The 19,765-nt window shown below is 35.0% G+C and overlaps 1 protein-coding gene across 1 annotated transcript; it reads left to right on the top strand.

Moving 5' to 3' along the window:
• Window positions 1-4,203: 4,203 nt before the first annotated feature.
• On the top strand, window positions 4,204-17,793 carry LOC591703 (deleted in malignant brain tumors 1 protein). Its single transcript, XM_030975279.1, has 9 exons — window positions 4,204-4,739; window positions 7,612-7,923; window positions 8,302-8,622; window positions 9,119-9,448; window positions 10,769-10,881; window positions 12,346-12,547; window positions 15,023-15,346; window positions 16,004-16,324; window positions 16,696-17,793. The coding sequence occupies exons 1-9, from the start codon at window positions 4,658-4,660 to the stop codon at window positions 17,541-17,543; spliced, it is 2,853 nt and encodes a 950-aa protein (XP_030831139.1). The 5' UTR covers window positions 4,204-4,657; the 3' UTR covers window positions 17,544-17,793.
• The last annotated feature ends 1,972 nt before the right edge of the window (window positions 17,794-19,765 follow it).

Consider the following 19,765-nt stretch of genomic DNA (forward strand, 5'->3'; position numbering starts at 1 on the left):
AATCATCAAATTAGCATAATGTGTTATATGTTGCTAATCTTAATCCGGGAAGCCTAAAAACATGGATAATACCGCTTTTCAAGGTTTTTTTTTTATGACGAGGAAGTTATTAATGACACCGGTTCTTATTTTTGACTAATGCAATAATTGTCTTAAATAGCATGATTAGCATAATGAGCTAATTAGAATATGTACAATATATGGACTTCATTCTCAATATCTAAAAAGCCTGAAAATGGTGCAATGCAACATTGTAAGGACAACACATTAATTAATGAGAAGATATTCCATGTACAATTTGCCTAATTAGCATAATGAGTAAATTTGCATATTTGCATTTATTGATATAGGTATAGTTTTATCCAGACAAATTTGGAATGACAATTTTAATGTGAATTTTGTTTTATGACAACCAATATTTATCTAAGAGGTTAATCTCGTGAACGAAAAATAATTAGCCTTACTAGCATAATTAACCCATTTAGCATATTAATCAGGCAATTCCCTAATGGCCTTGTGGATTTCTGTCTGACAAGATAGAATACATAGGTATTCATTTTTAATTTCCCACTGTAACAGTGATAAGAGCAGAAAAACAGTCATGACAGAGGCCAGTAAGTTATTAAAGATAGAGAAAAATGGTTTGGGTCGACTGAAAGATGTTTATGGTGGCAAATATATTTAAAATTGTGTTATTTTCTTATATTATGAGAGTCGAGTCTGACAGACATAAGCAGTATACAAGAACCCCCCTATTAACATTATTTGTATTATTATTACTAACATTATAATTATCATTAACTGTTTTTGTTCAAACCATTGGGATTCTCTGGTCATAAGTAGTTCAAGGTGCATACACTCATGTATAATGTATGATACGTTACTCTAATAAAGAAATTCATTAACCTATAATTTGTTTATTAATAATTGAGTTTAAGGCGCAATTTATAACTAATTTTTTACTATGAGGATTTTCATTTTTCCATTTTTCATCCTGATCTAGAATAGACTGTTTGTGTTTCATTGTATTACAGTTTCGATTAAATACATCAGACGAAACTAATTCAAAATGCAACTTTTATGTTGCGATGATGAGAATTCCCGGTCATTAAATATTTATGTTCATGCAAACAATGTTTATACAATGTGTTTTTTTTAACATCAATCCATTCGAACTAAGGTATCACAATATTCAATGCTCATTACATTTTTTCGAGGGGACTTTGTATTTATTTTACATGCAATAACAATAAAGAGAGAGAGAGAGAACGTGTGGGTGTGTGTTGGGCGTGTGTGTGTGTGTTTGTTAAGAGGATGTGCGTGTGTTTGTTAAGAGGTTAAGAGGATGTGCGTGTGTATGTTTTTTACTTTCAGTGAGCAGGATTCCCGTGCGTTTGTGTGTGTGCATCCATATACACTAATGAGCATCTTCATAGATTTGGTTTTGTTGATGATAATTTATGTTCGTTTTGTAAGCAGGAAATAGAAACATACAAACATTTATTTTTATCTTGTGGGAGCGTTCAAAGGATATGGCAGGCTTTAATACAACTTTTTGAGTTAGATGAAATTAAAGATTTAGAATGGCGAGAATTTTGTTGGGTTGGTAGGTAGTTCATATAGAATAAAAATGTGTAATACTATCATTTTCATGGTGAAGTATGTTACATTTATGTCAAGATCGGGGGGGGGGGGCGAGTACTAACTTTAGAAAAGATGAAAAAAAGCATTTTTAAGTATAGGGATGAGGAAAAGAAAATAGCAATTAAAATGGGTAAGCTAGGATCACATTTCTTAAAGTGGGAGCAGCTTAAGATTAATTAAGATTTGCTTTCTTCTCCACCGTGAGCCTGTTAAAAGCGTAACTCGATTTTGCGGCCTGGATAACTTATTTAGTATATTTTTCTTGAGTTGAGAATGTTGGCAGACATCCACTGAGTGAGTACTGTGTGTGTGTGTGGGGGGGGGGGGGGTGGATGGGTGGGTGGGTGAGTATGTGTGTGGGTGGGTGAGTATGTTTGTGTGATAGAGGGTGAGTATGTTTGTGTGATGGAGGGGGCAGGATTGTTTCAGTAAAATTACCTCCAGATTTGTTTAATTTTTTTTTGGTAATATATAAGTAAATAACATTTACAATTGACATATTATGTTTAGGTACTTATACGTTTACTTTGTTGCTAAGTTATATTATACTGCAAATAAGTTTGTGTTTAATTATGTTTATGTAAAAGCATCAATATTGAACACGTATATTTTATTCAATTGTATGTCATGGTTTGTATTACACATCTGGAGAAATAAAACAAAATTGTTTAAAAAAAAAAAAATAAAAAAAAAAAGTGTAACGGGAAGGGATAGATGGGCAGGGTGGTGCCAAGTATGATTGGAGATGGGGGTGGTCAGGGGTCTTTAGGGGAGGGGTTAGTATAATTATGTCCCTTGAGTTGAGGCCAATTTGGTGGTCACAGGATAAAAAGATAAAATATTAGGCCCAGCTAACCTTAGGTCGTATGTAACGTATTGTACTTTATTAAAATTAAGGAAAGGTATGTCCCATTACTAACTGCACATTGCACAAAGCCCAGATTGACTGTCTGCATAATTTGAGATTTTGAAACCTGTTTATCAGTTTAAATTATAATGCATTTTGACATCGCATAGTCTTGGCTGGTATTGGAGGGGCCTCCATAAATTGTGGAGAATTAAACAGCGTATATAGACTTGTTTTCTTTCTTCTACTTCCTTTGGTTAATGCGAATAGAATTAGGCGTAAATTTATATTCACAATTAAACGATACACGCCTAAAAATAAAAAGAACAGCAACGAAAGGAAGATATAGGAACTATATAAGTACTCATTGTATGATGGATTATATTATGTTTTTTACTTTAATTTAATTTTATATTGTTCCATTTCTTGATTATTTGTATATTAACAGTGTCCCCATGTTTCCATTCATCGTTATGGAATGGATTTGCGGGTTTTATGGGTGTTTTGTTTGGGGGTTTGGGGAGGGGAGGGCTTTTTTAGGGGGAGGGGGTTTTAGGAGCAGAGGGAGTTTTTTTTTATTTTAAATGTTCTATTGTTTCCATTCGTTCATTTTTTGTAATATTATTCGCAACGTATCAGCTTATTTTTGTATGATCTATAAAAAATATAATAATTTTATTTTCTATGAATTTGTTGAATGGAAGCACAATAAATAATATTCAAAACAAAAGTATATGTGTGCCAAGAGAGAGAAAGAGAGAGAGAGAGAGAGAGAGAGAGAAAGAGAATTATTATTGTGAACTTCTTCAGTATTATAGAGTAGTAACTGTTTTCATCTGAGGGTGTTTTTGCCTTGTGTCCATAACTAAATTCATTTCTAAATTCTTCAGCTGCCCTCCATGCATAATTATTAGAGATTTAAAGGAAAGTAAAGAAAAGCAGGGAGAGAGAATCGCATTATAGGGGCCTAGTGAGACAGAATTTGTGTAAAGATCTGAAAATCACATGTGTTAGTATGCTTTAAACTAGTTAACATTTTCTCAATTTTGCGTCTGAAGTGTATTATTAGAGATATTTATATTAAGTTTTAAGATGGATATTTATTTGGATTATTTGGATACATGTTATTTGGGTTTTATTTTTCAATTCTCCAAAACAAACATTACAAATGGATATCAGTAGAGTTATATAGATTGATCAACAAAGTTCAGAGAAGCTTATAACCTTTATATATCAAGAATTAAATCAAATTGTAATAATCATTACATGGGAAGAGATAAGAAAAAGACAGAAAGATTCAATTCAATTCAATTCAAGTTTATATTTCCACAATCTGATAAAAATACAAAACAATCAAAAGACACTTCAAATTCATATCTTTTTGAGAAACCTTGGAAGAAATTAAAATGCGTCGAGGTTGTCTTTTTGGAGATGCAATGCGTATGGATAAAACCAATACAAATAAATCATTATCTTTATAGCAGGATAATGAATTTTAATACCCAAACCATACTGCTAGGCCTAGCTCATATTCATAATGCAGACTTGTCAAAGTGCATTTCAGGTCACCAGGCATTGATCCCTTGGGTGTGTTGAGGAATGCCGGTATCGTTGGTTGGTAGTGAGAGCCCCGATGATGTTGTGTGCAATGTATGCAGTGAGTGTGAGAAAGTAGTATAGAGATTATGCGGTAATACCATGGACTTCCTACATTTCGCATGCTACACACACCTGTGTCTCTACTGTACCCATGAACTGTCAGAATTAGATTTTGCCGTATATTTAATAGCTCCTTCATTCATTCAACATTGGATCAATATTCCTGGAATCTAATCCACATCAAGGATAACCTAACAAAGTATTCAATAGATTGTTCATCAACTGCCATCATGAATTGCAGGACATATAACTAGAAGAAATCTATATTTCTTCGCCTTGCATACCAAGCGTAAAGTGCCATCGATCGGCGGGTATGCATCCCATGCCTTCATGGGAGAGCGTCGGCCTGCTGTTCCATGAGAATCCCGCATTCTTTAACGTTGAGATCATGTATTTGCGATAGAGTTCTGTGGAGCCGCTCTTGCTGGACCCAGTCGCTGGTAGCACAACCAGCAACGAAACATTTGGCAGCTTTATTTTATCTGGAATGACTGGAGAGAAGCTAAAATGAGAAGAGAAAATATTGTGTTAAGCAAGGAGATATTGTTCCTTCTTCTTCATGTCATTATGACAACTGTCATCTCGCAGGGTAAGTGATGATCAACATTTCACTTGTATGAAACAATTCAATTATGTGAAAAGGATTCAGCGGGTTCGGTTCTGTTTGTCACAAATTTCATTATTTCTCGCCATGCATTGTACATTGAAGTTGTGTAGATTACTCTACAAATAATGGCCTTTTTAAAATGAATATATGATTGTGTTAGTGTTCTTAGTCGTATTAATACTGATTTGATTACAGATATGAGTTAAAGTCATAGACAATGTTAGCATTAGGAGCCATTTATGCTTAATTTCTTTTCAGCCATGATAAAATGAAAACAAATTACAAATAAGTCTCTACATAAACTTTACTTTTACATCTTTTTTTTGAAAAAACACACTTTAGGTTCATTATTAATGAAAATGAAAATGATTAATAGCAACAGTAATCATAATATTTATCAATAGAATGTAAATAACATTGTTATTATTATTATTATCATTATTATTATTATCAGTTTTGTTATTATTATTATTATCATTAGTATTAGTATTATATATTGTATTAATAATAATAATAATAATAATATATAATAAACAATATTGTTATTGCTAATAATATGGTAATATTATTAATAGTACTAATAGTACTAGTAATAAGATTAATGACAGTCATAGTAGTACTACTATTACTACTAATTATCATTAGTAGAATGATTAACTTTTGAATTTGGGGAGTATCATTTCATGAAAGCTTTCATGCAGTGAAATGTTTGATTGTAATACATTATTACAAATTTTAGCAAATCATTGAAATTCAGTTTGATTCAATTTAATTAAAGGATGGTTTTGTGTTAGTCTTTTGAACAGTGCCTTGCAGTCAGACTCCAAGGTAGAATGAAATAATGCATGTTTACATTGAATACGTAAGGTTTCAGGTTGCTGTAAAAATAGTGGTTTTGTTGAGGTGATTTATTGGTAAGTAATTAACTAAATGTAGGTGGGTCCAGAAATATTTTTGCTTGAGGTTTAGGAGTTTATTCTTGAAGCTAAAGCATATAGGCTTTGCAAGCTAGTGGTCAAGTGCAACATACCACTATACAGCAGTGTATGGGGGTTGAATGTGTGCATACATGTAGCTAATTAACTCATTGAACACATCACACACTGTGTGTGCCAAGAGTATTGATGAGTGCTTTCTGCATGATGGCTTCATATTATAATGAATTTATGCATGACTGTTTCATAATGAGCACATAAATTATGTTCAAATTAGGTATGTTGTATAACCTCATCTCATAACATTACAGTTGCAAAACGTTAATATCCTACACAGCATTTCAGTCATGAGATATCATTTTGGCATAATGCTTTTTATAGCTATAAAGGTTTGAACTAGATTTTTTTCAGTTTACTTTTTAAACTTAAACATCATTTTCCATTTTAAGGTAACAATGTAAAGATTGCTATTTTTTTAATAACATTCCCATGAACCACATACATTTTCAACAAATAATGTGAACCTTGCAGTAAATATGGCACCTGCAAGATTCAATGGCCCTTGTTTACTTCAAGAACCCACCCATCCATGAGCTGGTAATGGTATTGATCTAACTCTATTCCTCAAAAGTAGAGTTTGATTATTGTGTGAATACTATTCCTATTCTACCTCTCCATGCATGTGTACACGTAATAGAGCCAGCTTACAATTGTATGCCTTCATTGTGGGTCAGAAAGGCATAACCCATTTTGTTAGAAAGAGGATTAGACTTCAGGGATTCCTTCACTTTCTTCTCATTCACTTTCCTTTGTTGGTCTGAAAGCGTTTTTCAGGAACTTAGTGATAGAAGTTTGGATCCTAAAATTTAGCAATCATGCACATGATATTATAACCTCTGAATCTGAAAGTGTTTTTCAGGAACTTAGTGATAGAAGTTTGGATCCTAAAATTTAGCAATCATGCACATGCTATTATAACCTCTGAATTTTTGATAGATCCTGTACCAAATACTGTGTCAATCACAAACAAAAATAAAAGAACTTGCATGTAACTTGCATAATATGTTACCTGTCATGAATACTGGGTAAAAATGTGCCGCAGGGGTAGTTATGATTTGGCCTATTTGGAGGTAACTATTCTACATATTTACCATAATTGGACAATACATTACTCAAGGTGGGTAAAGATGCCCAACATTGGTTGGGAAAAGATGCCCAACATTGGTTGGACAAATAATTACCCTTGTTCTTGGCAAACTTTTATCCAAAGAACAGAATTAAAGTCTCGTGTAATGTACATGTAGTCTTATGCAAACAATTCTAAACTCTTACCCAAATATCACTCCTTTTATATAAAGCAGTCAAGTGAGTGATGCAATCCCATATATTGTACCCAAGACAGACATGTAATATATTTTGCAGGGAATTGTTCTGTACCTGCTTAATTTTGGGTGCAAAAGAAAGCATTACAGTGATTATCCCTCCCCCTCAATAGAAGAATTAAAAAAAGAAAGAATTCAAATAAACATGGGAAGTGAAGTCTCATAAGGTTATCAGCATTTTTTTTCAAATTTAGAAATAGATTGTTACTATTATCATTATTATTATTATTATTATTTGTATTTGTATTTACAGTGTAATATGTTTATGACATTCAAAAGTTAAAAACTATCATTGCAAAATTTAAGGAAAATACATGTACAATGCAAATAGTCTTCTTCTTCTTCTTCAAGATAATCTGCCTCCTTCAATACTGAAGATTCTTGCAGATGCCATATTCTCGTCCTGATTGAGGTCAAATGTCATTATAAATGTACATGACTGGAGGTTTAACATAGGTATACTTGACACTGGTTGTATGAAGTAATTAATTCAATGTTCTCACTATTTCTCCACATTTTGCTTCTATTTTCCCTCAGAAATTCGACTTGTAGGTGGTGAGTTTGATGCCGAAGGGAGAGTGGAGATCTTTCACTCTGATGCTTGGGGTACCGTATGTGATGATGACTTCGGTATCGAGGAAGCGAACGTGGCATGCCGTCAGCTAGGTTACGTGGGCGCCATCGACTTCTTTCCTAAAGCTTTCTTTGGGGCAGGGATGGGGAACATCTGGCTTGATGAGGTGCGCTGCAACGGTAACGAGGAGAGTTTGGCATCTTGCGGTAATAGAGGATGGAGGATACATAACTGTGTACATAGTGAGGATGTGGGTGTCTCCTGCTATTCAAGTGGTAAGAAATTCTATTTCTCTGCTCATTTTCAAGGTTGTCCTTAACTTTATTCAACTTTTTTCTTCCTACCTGGAATATACATGTTTTACAGTGTTCATTCTTCCATTACTTTTTTATTCAAATATCAGTGAAAGGAGAATGGGCAGAGGTCTCAGACAGGATGTTGATATAATTATTATGAACAAATCTTTTTTTTAAAGTTTGAGTTTTGAATATTTAGTTCTTGGTTTCCCTATGTAAATTCTGATCATTGGTTTGTAACACATTTTAGATTGTAGTTATGAGAAGAATTGTTGAAGAGGAGAGAATGAAACAAAATATACTCTGGAGTCTTAACTATAATCATATAATTATTGTTGTTTGTATTGTCCATTCCAGACCAGTACAAGGTACGATTAGTTGGTGGTTCAACGGACTACGAAGGCCGGGTTGAGATCAACTATAAGGGAGCTTGGGGGTCTATCTGTGATGATTCCTGGGACATTAGTGAGGCTACAGTAGTGTGCAAGCAGCTAGGATACACGGGGGCGCTCCAGGCAGTAGGGGATGCGGTCTTTGGAACAGGGGACGGTGTTATCATGTTAGATGATGTGAACTGTGAAGGGAATGAAGGTACATTGGATATGTGCTCACATCGGGGATGGTTCGTACATGACTGCACTATGGCTGAGGTAGCAGGTGTCAAGTGTGATATTGAAGGTAGGTTTAGGGGCTAGATGAATTATGTACCTTCTGTTTCGGTTTGTCTTATTTTCTGTATAAAGAAACATACATAAATACTTATGAAAATGAATCTTATAAATGTAAGTTTTTGACTTGTTGCAAAATTAAACATTATTTGAAAGTCTCATCTATGTCCCTCTTTTAATGTCACTTACTATTTTAAAAAGATAATCACAATTATTAAAAAAGAATATGGCTGGATTGCTCAATTCAAAGCCATTGATTTAATGGCTCAATTCTTTCTTCTGCAACATGATGATGATGATGATGATTGTATATCTTTTTGTTATGATACTGGTAGTGATGAAAATGTTAAAGATAATGACATTGATTATGATAATGATTACATGATGATGATGATGATGATGAGGATGATGATGATGATGATGATGATGATGATGATGATGATGATGATGATGATGATGTTGATGATGAAGAGGATGATGATTAATATGTTTCTTGTTCCTCACAGACCATATCGTCAGACTTGTCGATGGTGGAGCCCAGAACCAGGGTCGTGTAGAGGTCATCTTCAACGGAACTTGGGCCACCATCTGTAACGAGCAGTGGGACATCCAGGATGCTAACGTGATCTGCCGTCAGCTAGGGTACATCGGTGCTACAGAGGCAGCTATGAATGGAGAATACGAGCCAGGCTCTGGTATTGTTGCTCTGAGTGAGGTCCGATGCGAGGGGTGGGAGCATGAGCTTAATGATTGTTATCATGGTCTGTGGGGTACGTCAGGAAGCACCTGTACGCATGACATGGATGCTGGGGTCATGTGTGCTAACCAAACCAAATGTAAGTAAAACAATTCATTGCACATTCTTGGATGACTGCTAGAGCTATGTTCTTACATCCCTGTGGTGAATACTAAGACTTTTGCAGGGATCTATGGAAAATCTGTCTTGTAAAAATCAAGTTGTATCCTGTGAGTTGATTTTTAATCTAGTTTTATTAATTTGTTAAGCTTTTGCCTTTAAACTTTTTTTAACATTGCTATTTCATGGCGTGTTTAGAACACAAGGGCATATAAGTATAGGACAAAAAACCCTACTGGTAAATGGTATGATTGTCTAAATACCATAATAATCTGAATTCTAGATTTGAGTAAAATCAATGCTCATTCATATTATACATCAGCGGTATTGAAGTTCATTACCTGAATATTAAGTTTCAGATGGAAACATTTGAAATACTCCCTAAATAGGCATGGTTACTTGTACATGGGTAATTTGAAAACTTCAGTAAATGACCCTATAGTGTACAGCATAAACTTGAAGTATGTACTTAGAAGAACTACCCTTTTCTGAGTAAATTTGCTCAGCAAACAATTATGCCTTTGGTTTGCCGAGATAAAACATCATTGTACAGTATTAGTGCTTGAGTTCCATGTTGATTGTAATCTATACTGTTTACAGTTTACACTGCAAACAATCTTTATCTTTCTCTGCATCGTAGAGATAAAACTATCTTATGCAAGTTTTTGACTTGACGCAAAATTAAACATTATTTGAAAGTCTCATAGATAATTTGTATATGAATGTCCCTCTTTTAATATCCCTTAATACTGTTTCTTTGGCCTCTTCACATATTTTTGTTAAAAGTAGTTAGTTAAAGCTAATCTTGAGCTGTGGTATGGGCATCTTATGCCAAGAGAACGTGGCTATAATTTATTCTGGATTGTTTATCCTGCAGTAGATTGATTGTTTGTACCAGTAAAATAAAAACAACCTCACAAAAACTTGCTGGAAATCATCTTCAACAAAAAACACAAGTATCATTACCTTGATTTCCTTATCTTTCTATATATGCATGCTCATTACTCAGCCCCTATACATTTTCTGCCAAAATTGTTTGTTACATTTATGTGTAATCTTAATGATTCAGTGTAAGTTTTGTTCGATTCTATAATAATTTATTTCCTTTCATTACCAAAAATCAGCTTATTTTTAAGTTCTCAATTTTTTCCTTTTCTCTTCAAATGCTCAACAATTACCAGTTTGATTGGAATACTGCATTCAATCAATAATTTTGTCAAACTACATGAAATCTATCTGCCTCATTGTAATCACAGGAGAAAATATTTAGGATGAGATCTTGTCTCTTGTTTGATTTCAGTTGATATTCGCCTTGTTGGAGAAGATGTGGAATCAATAGGGCGAGTAGAAGTATTCTATGATGGCGCTTGGGGTACAGTGTGTGATGATCTATGGGACTTAGCAGACGCAAGGGTAAGTTCAATATCATATTCTTTTTATTCATCAATAAATATCTGAAAATGGATAATATTCTGTCAAATATTATACACTTTTTTTTTTCTTTGTCTGATGCTCACCGTCTCTTCCGTTTCCCTCTTGTTTATCTTCTTCTCTTTACTACCTTCTCCATATTTTGTTCTGTTAGTCATCATGGTTTTGTATTTCTGTTACCATCATGTTTTAAATTTATGGATTCATGTTGGTTAACATGACTTTATTTTTTCTTTGTTCTAATTTTGTTAATTATTAACACTTTGATATCTAGTGTTTTGACTGCCTTGTTAAGTTTGTTTTTCTTCAATTTTCATGAACGGAAATGAAAATGTGGGTACCTGACATTCTTACTGCCGAACAAAAAAACAACGAACCAAGTGTATATTCTTTTATGTCCATATCAGGTTGTTTGTAGACAGCTTGGTTACAGGGATGCCTTGGAAGCAAGAGTCTTATCTGCCCATGGAGTTGGGAACAGACATAACAAATAAACAGACAAAACAAAACAAACAAACACAAATTTTGAGTATATTTTTCTTCTGTCCATATACAGGTTGTTTGTAGACAGCTTGGTTACAGGGATGCCTTGGAAGCAACCGTATCAGCTGCACATTGAGTTGGGAACAGACATAAGAAACAAACAGACATAACAAAACAAACAAACACAAAATCAATGTATGTCTCTCTTCTGTCCATATCAGGTTGTTTGTAGACAGCTTGGTTACAGGGATGCCTTGGAAACAACCGTCTCAGCTGCACATTGAGTTGGGAACAGACATAAGAAACAAACAGACATAACAAAACAAACAAACACAAAATCAGTGTATGTCTCTCTTCTGTCCATATCAGGTTGTTTGTAGACAGCTTGGTTACAGGGATGCCTTGGAAGTAACCGTCTCAGCTGCACATTGAGTTGGGAACAGACATAAGAAACAAACAGACATAACAAAACAAACAAACACAAAATCAGTGTATGTCTCTCTTCTGTCCATATCAGGTTGTTTGTAGACAGCTTGGTTACAGGGATGCCTTGGAAGCAACCGTCTCAGCTGCACATTGAGTTGGGAACAGACATAACAAACAAACAGACATAACAAAACAAACAAACACAAACTCAGTGTATGTCTCTCTTCTGTCCATGTCAGGTTGTTTGTAGACAGCTTGGTTACAGGGATGCCTTGGAAGCAACAGTCTCAGCTGCCCATTAAGTTGGGAACAGACATAACAAATAAACAGACAAAACAAAACAAACAAACACAAATTCAGTGTATATTTCTTTTCTGTCCATATACAGGTCGTTTGTAGACAGCTTGGTTACAGGGATGCCTTGGAAGCAACGGTCTCAGCTGCCCATTGAGTTGGGAACAGACATAACAAATAAACAGACAAAACAAAACAAACAAACACAAATTTTGAGTATATTTTTCTTCTGTCCATATACAGGTTGTTTGTAGACAGCTTGGTTACAGGGATGCCTTGGAAGCAACGGTCTCAGCTGCACATGGTCCTGGGAATGGACGTTTTATCCTTGATAATGTCCAGTGTATGGGAACAGAGTTGAACCTAACTGATTGTCTTCATGATGGCTTCATGATGCATAATTGCCAAACCAATGAAGACGCAGGAGTCATATGCCAGACTGCAGGTAAGCTTTTCCCTGTGTGTTTCAATGTCTCAACTTTAATATCATTTGTTCTGATTTTAATTTTTGTTAGGGCTCATAATACTAAACTTACCTACGTTTTCAAATAAACAGTAAGCTTAATGTTTGAATTTTCACTTGAAATGGTAACATTAGATGCAGTTTATGTTTATGTTTATACTGCAGTCAATATATATATTGTTCCGTTTCCAATGTAACAATCATTTTCAGAATGTTATTATGTTTGTGACGATGTACATTTGCTATTATTGTATTATGTATTTCTTCTTGTACTATGTACATGTACAATGACTGTAAAACCAGTGAAAAAAGAATTTCCTGAAAGGGACAATAAATTTCAATTAAATTCAATTCAATTATAGGCTTATTGTAAAAGTAGTGAATAGAGAGTTCTAGTGAATTAACGATACCAGTATACACTGTACATTTAAATGAACTTAGTCTTCTTTGTATGAATGATTGAAAACAAGAATATTTGCTTCTCTAAGTCATTAAGTGTTTTACTTTCTTTTAGCTTGCATCATAACCTTATTACTAGTCTAATAATTTATACCAGTATGTTTGACAATTACATACATTTTCATGAGTTGTATCTGTTTTGTTATAATTATTTAGGTGTGGGGGGGGGGGCGGGGCAGAGGCAGTCCCGGAGTAGATAGTATAAGTAGCTAAATGTCATTTAGAATTGTTATGGTTAAAAGAATTTCTGTCCTTTAAAGGTAAAGACCAGTATTGGAAACGCCCCGATTTCAAAAAATGAAATGGAAGCTCTTATTACCAATCATGTGAAAGAATATGTTTTGACTAATACATGATGATAAAAAATTTGCCGGGAAACCGCCTACTAATTCATATATTTGGTAAATTTGTTTCTCTCATGGTCTGTGAGAGATATAGGGTAGTCCCATATACATCTTTCTGTGTATAGTGCTTGTAACTTTACAAAGAAAGGGCCAAATTTCTTGTCATTTTGATGATTCCAGAACCTTGCAGATGCTAGATGCTAGATGATCAACCTTTTCTGATCGATTCCACTTTGTTTTTTCACAATGCAATCGCATGACCATAACTGGTCTTTACCTTTAATTAGAACATGTAAAGTGGTAACGCCCACTGTCTGTACCACATCAGACAATATTCCATAAGCATGGGTAGTCAGCTAGTATAGTTCTGAGTTTAGTGACCTTGATACATTCCTGAGTATCTAGAACCCGCTGGAGCATGTACATGGTCTATTGAAAGCCAGAAGGGCAGTATGTCATAAGAGCTATGTGTGGTATTGATTGATTGATTGATTCTAATTTATTCCATTTCATATATATCAATTGTTTGCACAATAAAGAACATAGTTGACGAAGTAACTTCAAAATTATGAAATGAAACAGGAACCTACCGGAAAGCATAGCTTGTTTTTTGTAGGTTCCCAAGAATAAAATATAATACGAACATTGTTTTCATAAATCATTTTAAAGTGTCTGAATAATCACAGTATAATGAGAACATATTTTCATAAAGCCTTTTAAAAGGGCATTAATGGCCTTCTTGCAGGCATGTAGCCACACCCTACTGGCTCTGAGCCCATGATATCTCCTTATATTGATATTTGATACTGACTTCAGTTCCCTCGCTCACTTGTTTCAAAGCAAGCATATGAATGAAAAAAAGTCTTTTGAATTGTACTATGCACAAATATGACTGGTACGGAGGGAGGTGTGCCACGGTATAGAGAGAGTGCAGAATGGCCTGTAAAGTTCTCATACTCAATAGGGTTAGTCAGGCATGAAGGAGAATTGACGTAATTCTATTCAGAGCGCCTGAACTGGGTAGCATGTCGCTTTGTGTCTGAATTGCTTCTAGTTGAACCCACTCATTATGCAAGTTTAATACTTGCAGTGCAGTAGGCAGTTCAAACCGCTCACTGGATAAATTCTGATATTTTATTTGGTATTACATGACAAAGCAGTTTTTGTTTCTTCTTGAAATTTCAGTTATTGCTTAGGCATTATATGACATAGCTTAAGGAGAAGAACTATGAAAATGTATGTACATTTGTGTCACATAGTAGAACGGGTGACATGTTTGTATTCTGTGGCATTGTTGTGGTTTAACATGTAATGTAAGAATACAAACAACATGAATAGAGCATGCTAGCCATACCTATTATTTCTTTCATTGAAAATCATGTGGATACATATACTCCTTATTAGTGAATGAAGTAATTCAAGCAAAGCCGTATAATAAATGCATTTCTTTACACAAAATCAGGAAATTTAATTTGATGTTTTGTTTATCAAGCTACCAAGCAAACTCGTGAAAGGAACTACTAATAGATGAAGTAGCAGTTTTTGAGCCAAAAAATAAGAGTATACTGTCTGATTTCTTTGTATACCTATGATAATGGACACTATGTCAGAGTCTGATGTTAAAGACATTTTATTTCTATACATTTCTTTACAGATAACTCATACACCATACGTCTTGTCGATGGCAACGTAGCTTCAGAAGGTCGTGTAGAGGTCGTCTACAACGATGAATGGGGAACAATATGTGATGATGATTGGGACATAGATGATGCTAGGGTGATCTGCAGACAGCTTGGTTACACCAACGCTGAGAAGGCCACACTGGAGGCTAGCTTTGGGGGAGGCTCTGGTGTGATATGGTTGGACGATGTTATGTGTGACGGGACCGAGCCGTCTATCTTCACCTGTCCCAGTAGCGAGTGGGGAGACCATAATTGTGAACATACGGAAGATGCAGGTGTGATCTGCACAGATGATGGTAAGCATCAGGTAGAATATACTACAATGTGAGGAATAGAACTAATCAAAGTTATCTACTGATCCAGTTTAATGTATGAAATAAGACAGTGTGATAGAAAGAATGCATGAATGTAAAGTTCCTTTCAGTATGATGTTTGAAATAAGACAGAAAGAACACATAATTTCATTTTATGTTAAGGAGATCAGTGTTCCTATCTGTTATTGCTGTAACGTTACACGTACTGTATGGGCCAAATGATATAGGTGCAGAGCAGGGTTGTTTATGGTATGTTTGAAGTAAATCATATGTTACTTTGGTTGATCTTCCATGCATCCCATTTGCCACTGGTGATCAAATAAAGTGATTATGACACTGTTTGTCTTCATGTCTTTCAAAGATTTAAAAATAGAAATCTTGGCTGTAAAACATTTGAAAATAAATAGTCAATTTGTTTCATCAGGTGGATAGTTGAGTTTGGAAGAACATGGGTTGGTATAATATGGCTGAAGTATCCTTTGGTTACTGTCAGATCTACAATGTTGTCTGTCTTTTTTCAGTACCTCCGTTTAATCTTATAAATGACAAGAACATGCATCATTTTCTCTTGAGTTTGTATAATACTTGGATAAAGTAATGGTTTGTAATAACTCAATAATCACCCCATTCTCTACTCAGGTTCTTCTCAGATCCGTCTGGTGGATGGCAGTGATTCGCGTGGAGGTCGTCTAGAGATCTACTTTGAGGGTTCATGGGGAACGGTGTGTGATGACTCCTGGGATGAAGTCGATGCCGAGGTAGCATGTCAGGAGCTTGGCTTCGTAGGAGTGGAAGACCACAAGGCCACCTATCCAACGGGTGAAGAGCGGATCTGGTTAGATGATGTTCATTGTGAAGGTGGTGAGAGCTCTATCAGGTACTGCAGTCATAACGGTTGGGGAGAGCATAACTGTGCCCACACAGAGGATGTAGGCATCGTTTGCAGAAGAGGTGGTACAGGTGAGTGTTCTCTACGGCATACAATTCATTTTCTTTTCAAGATATACTGTATGCTATGTACATCTTTGCTATTCGTCCACTCACACCAGGGAGCTCAGCAATTTCGGCATTTGTCTTGGAGCTAATAAAAAATGCCCTTATACCTCTGTAAAAGGCGTCATTTAGCTCTGTAATTGTTAAATAGGTCCCTATTTTGAACCTCTGTATGCTGCTTCATTACATCTCTGTGCATTGACATGTAATCTCTGATTCTTCTATTTTGAGATTTTTGTGTTTTTGTAGGTCTAATTTTTGTGAAAAAATACTTTCTCCATGCACTGTCAAAAATTATAAACTGACATGATTTTTTTTCTTTCCTCTTGTGTTCCCAGTGAGCGGTCTATCTAAAGGAGCCATAGTTTCCATAGCAACAGGATGTATTGCAATATTTGTTATTGTCATGGTGACAGTGACCTGTTTCTACAGCAGGAGGACCCGTAAGCCAGAGACCACCGAGCCTCGGCGTTCAGGATCACAATGGAACTCACCACCACCATCCAGTCCCAGACCACCGCAGGTGTATTCCATCAATCAGAATGTGTTCTATAACAGCTATGGTCAAACTATGCATGTCAACTCCTCTCCTCCTCCTCGTTCTCCTCTGGGACCGCCCAATGCGTACCCTCCAGCACCGTCCAATGCGTACCCTCCAACACCGTCCAATGCGTACCCTCCAGCACCGTTCCCTATGCCATCAGAACCACCACCTGATTATGAAATGATCTCAAGCTATACCCCTCAATCTATCTTCCAGGGAAATCTAGTCAGGGAACCACACTCAATAAATCTTGCAGCAGCAGCAGGTCCTTCATCATCCTCATCAGAGTTTGCCCGCACCCCTGCCACACCCATCTCTCCCGGTCCTTCACAACCAGAGGGGTACCTCTCTTCCCCTTTTCCAGACCTGGTATCTGTAGGTTTTAATCTACCATCTGAACCTCCTAGTTATTCAGCAGCATCTCAGAGCAGTAGCATCCCTCCCTCAAGGGATGCCGCTCCAGGATACTCTAGAGACGATGGTGCATCTACCAGTAATCAAAGGACACAGAATTCCAGAAATAGCCATGCCCCTAGTGGAAGGGATCCTCCACCCTTCCATACAGATGACAATGCTTATTCAAATGCAGCCTTTTCAGGAGATACAGCTGAAGGTAAAGACAATGTATCCATGGAGATATAAAGATGAATTCTGAGAAAACTATTACTGGAATCTTAAATGCAGGATGGTAGAAATTAGATGTACCCCACCAAGATTTTGTATTCCAAGCATTACCAATATTTGTATTACAGTAGGTATATTCCTTGTCTTCCAGTGTCAATATGCCAGTTGGTTTTAGAGTTATTTTTGCACATGTTTTCTGACAACCTTTTACTTATTTATCAAAATGTATAGCACAAAAAAAAATGGATACCTGGTGGTCTATTAACCCTTAAACGTAAAACAAAGTTTTGGTATGAGGTCATGAATTTGGTCCAAATGAATATATTGGAAGCATATGCGATCTTACAATATTCAATGATCCTTGTCACAGTTGAAATCGAGTCTAAAGTGATGAAATTGTAAATAATAAACTCTTTATGTTGTATAGCACCCTCTCAAGACCAATACTACTTTAACTTTAAAACAATGTTTCTTGACTACAGTCGACTGATTTGCTATTCCCATTTGGAAATTATACATTGAACTGCATATTCTGAGATTTTCATGGTCGCAGCTACCATGGAATGGCTTTAGGCGCTATTTGAAATTTACTGGGAGCACCGGTAAATTTGTGACTATTCAATTTCTCAAAAGCAGAAGTGTTTTAGGTGCTAAATTTTCTAGTGCTTTTAATACATCCACAGGGGCGTCCAAATATATCAAAATTTTGAAGAATTACTATCCATCCAATTTTCAAAATTTCCCCAAACTTTGCATTACCGGTACCTTTAATGTCTGAACGTTAGCATGCAAATAGAAAATGAAGCAAGTTTTCTTTCTTCTTAGACTACAACCAAAGGTGTAGTTTATCTTTAGGTTGATGTATTCCAGGAATTGTTTTTGCTTTTAATAAAAGTGAAGTGTTACATAACAATTCTGTACCAAAATATTTTCTTGAAATGTATAACTTATCGTTCTTTGCATATATGTGACAGCAATTTGCTACTTAATGTATTCTATGCATAATTATTATCAGTACTATAGGAGATATTTGCATTGAATATGTTTTAAACCAAAGTAGATTTGCATGATTATGGCATATGTACTTTTTGTAACTCCAAACATTGAATACCTTGATATTTAAATGGAAGCTTTGCATCAAATGTTACCATACTTACTACTTACTAAGTCTTAGTATAGAGTCTAGACACATTTTACATTATATTTATATGAAATTATATTTTCAGGTTTGTTTTTCTTGTATTCTGACTTTGTACAAAAAGTAATAAAAGAGGACAAGAAGGAATGCCAAAATTACTGAGAGGAGACTCACTTTAATTGGAATGAGCTTACATGCTACACTATGCAGTTTAAAAAGTAGAGATCTTATACACTATATTTCAGGGTGTATGTCAAGTTGGAAAGTCGCGTCATGATATAATTCATGAAGAGAAAATTGTTATAAATGAATGGAAGAAGATTGCAATAATCTACCCAAACTATATACCAGTTATTTTGTATTGATACTTTCTATTTGAATTTTTGTTTAAAGAATTTCACGACCTGAAAGGTATCATATTTTGAAAGTGTGAATTAAATTATGTCTTATCTTAATTCTACCTCTAAATAAATATGCATTTTTAGAAGAAAAACAAGATTTTAGTAATGAAATGGACTGAAGGCAACTTCACAAAATCCAATATCACAACAATTTGCCAAATTGATTTTTTTTATAAAATTGGTTAGTGTATCCAGTAACGTACATGTGTAGACCACCTAGTCTTTAGTTGGTTGATGGGATATCACAGCAGGGTATTATATGTACTTGTAAGAGCTAGACTGTTGTGCTATTTATCCACATTTTAGTCCTTTTTGTATGATGACGTTGTGATACCATTTTTTAGTAATATAGTAAATGAATGCTAAAAAACTGAACGATTGAGTTTAGATGCTAACAATCATTCAAATTCAAAGTACATTGTGTATTCAAATTCAAAGTACATTGTGTATTCAAATTAACAGTACATTGTGTACCGGTATTCAAATTAACGGTACATTGCGTATTCATTATGTTATCCATGCCTTGTCTAACTTGTTAAAATAATGAGTTTTTGTCTCCATTAAAAGCAAATGTTTTTGTATATATAAAAATGATTTAGATTCAATTTTGTTAATAGGCATTTTGTGATCAATGCTATGCTATGAGTCAATGTTTGTCATTTTGTTTTACAAAATATTGCCTTACTTAGTATTATTTATGT

The sequence above is a fragment of the Strongylocentrotus purpuratus genome, unplaced genomic scaffold (assembly GCF_000002235.5).
Source record: "Strongylocentrotus purpuratus isolate Spur 01 unplaced genomic scaffold, Spur_5.0 spur5_scaffold_8, whole genome shotgun sequence".
Taxonomy (NCBI): Eukaryota; Metazoa; Echinodermata; class Echinoidea; order Camarodonta; family Strongylocentrotidae; genus Strongylocentrotus; species Strongylocentrotus purpuratus.

Bases quoted from the DNA above. Each gene is read 5' to 3' on its own strand.
- LOC591703 (XM_030975279.1), top strand. From the start codon at position 4,658: ATGAGAAGAGAAAATATTGTGTTAAGCAAGGAGATATTGTTCCTTCTT. The intron at 8,623-9,118 runs GTAGGTTTAGGG...TGTTCCTCACAG, and splicing joins TGTCAAGTGTGATATTGAAG to ACCATATCGTCAGACTTGTC. The intron at 10,882-12,345 runs GTAAGTTCAATA...GTCCATATACAG, and splicing joins GGGACTTAGCAGACGCAAGG to GTTGTTTGTAGACAGCTTGG.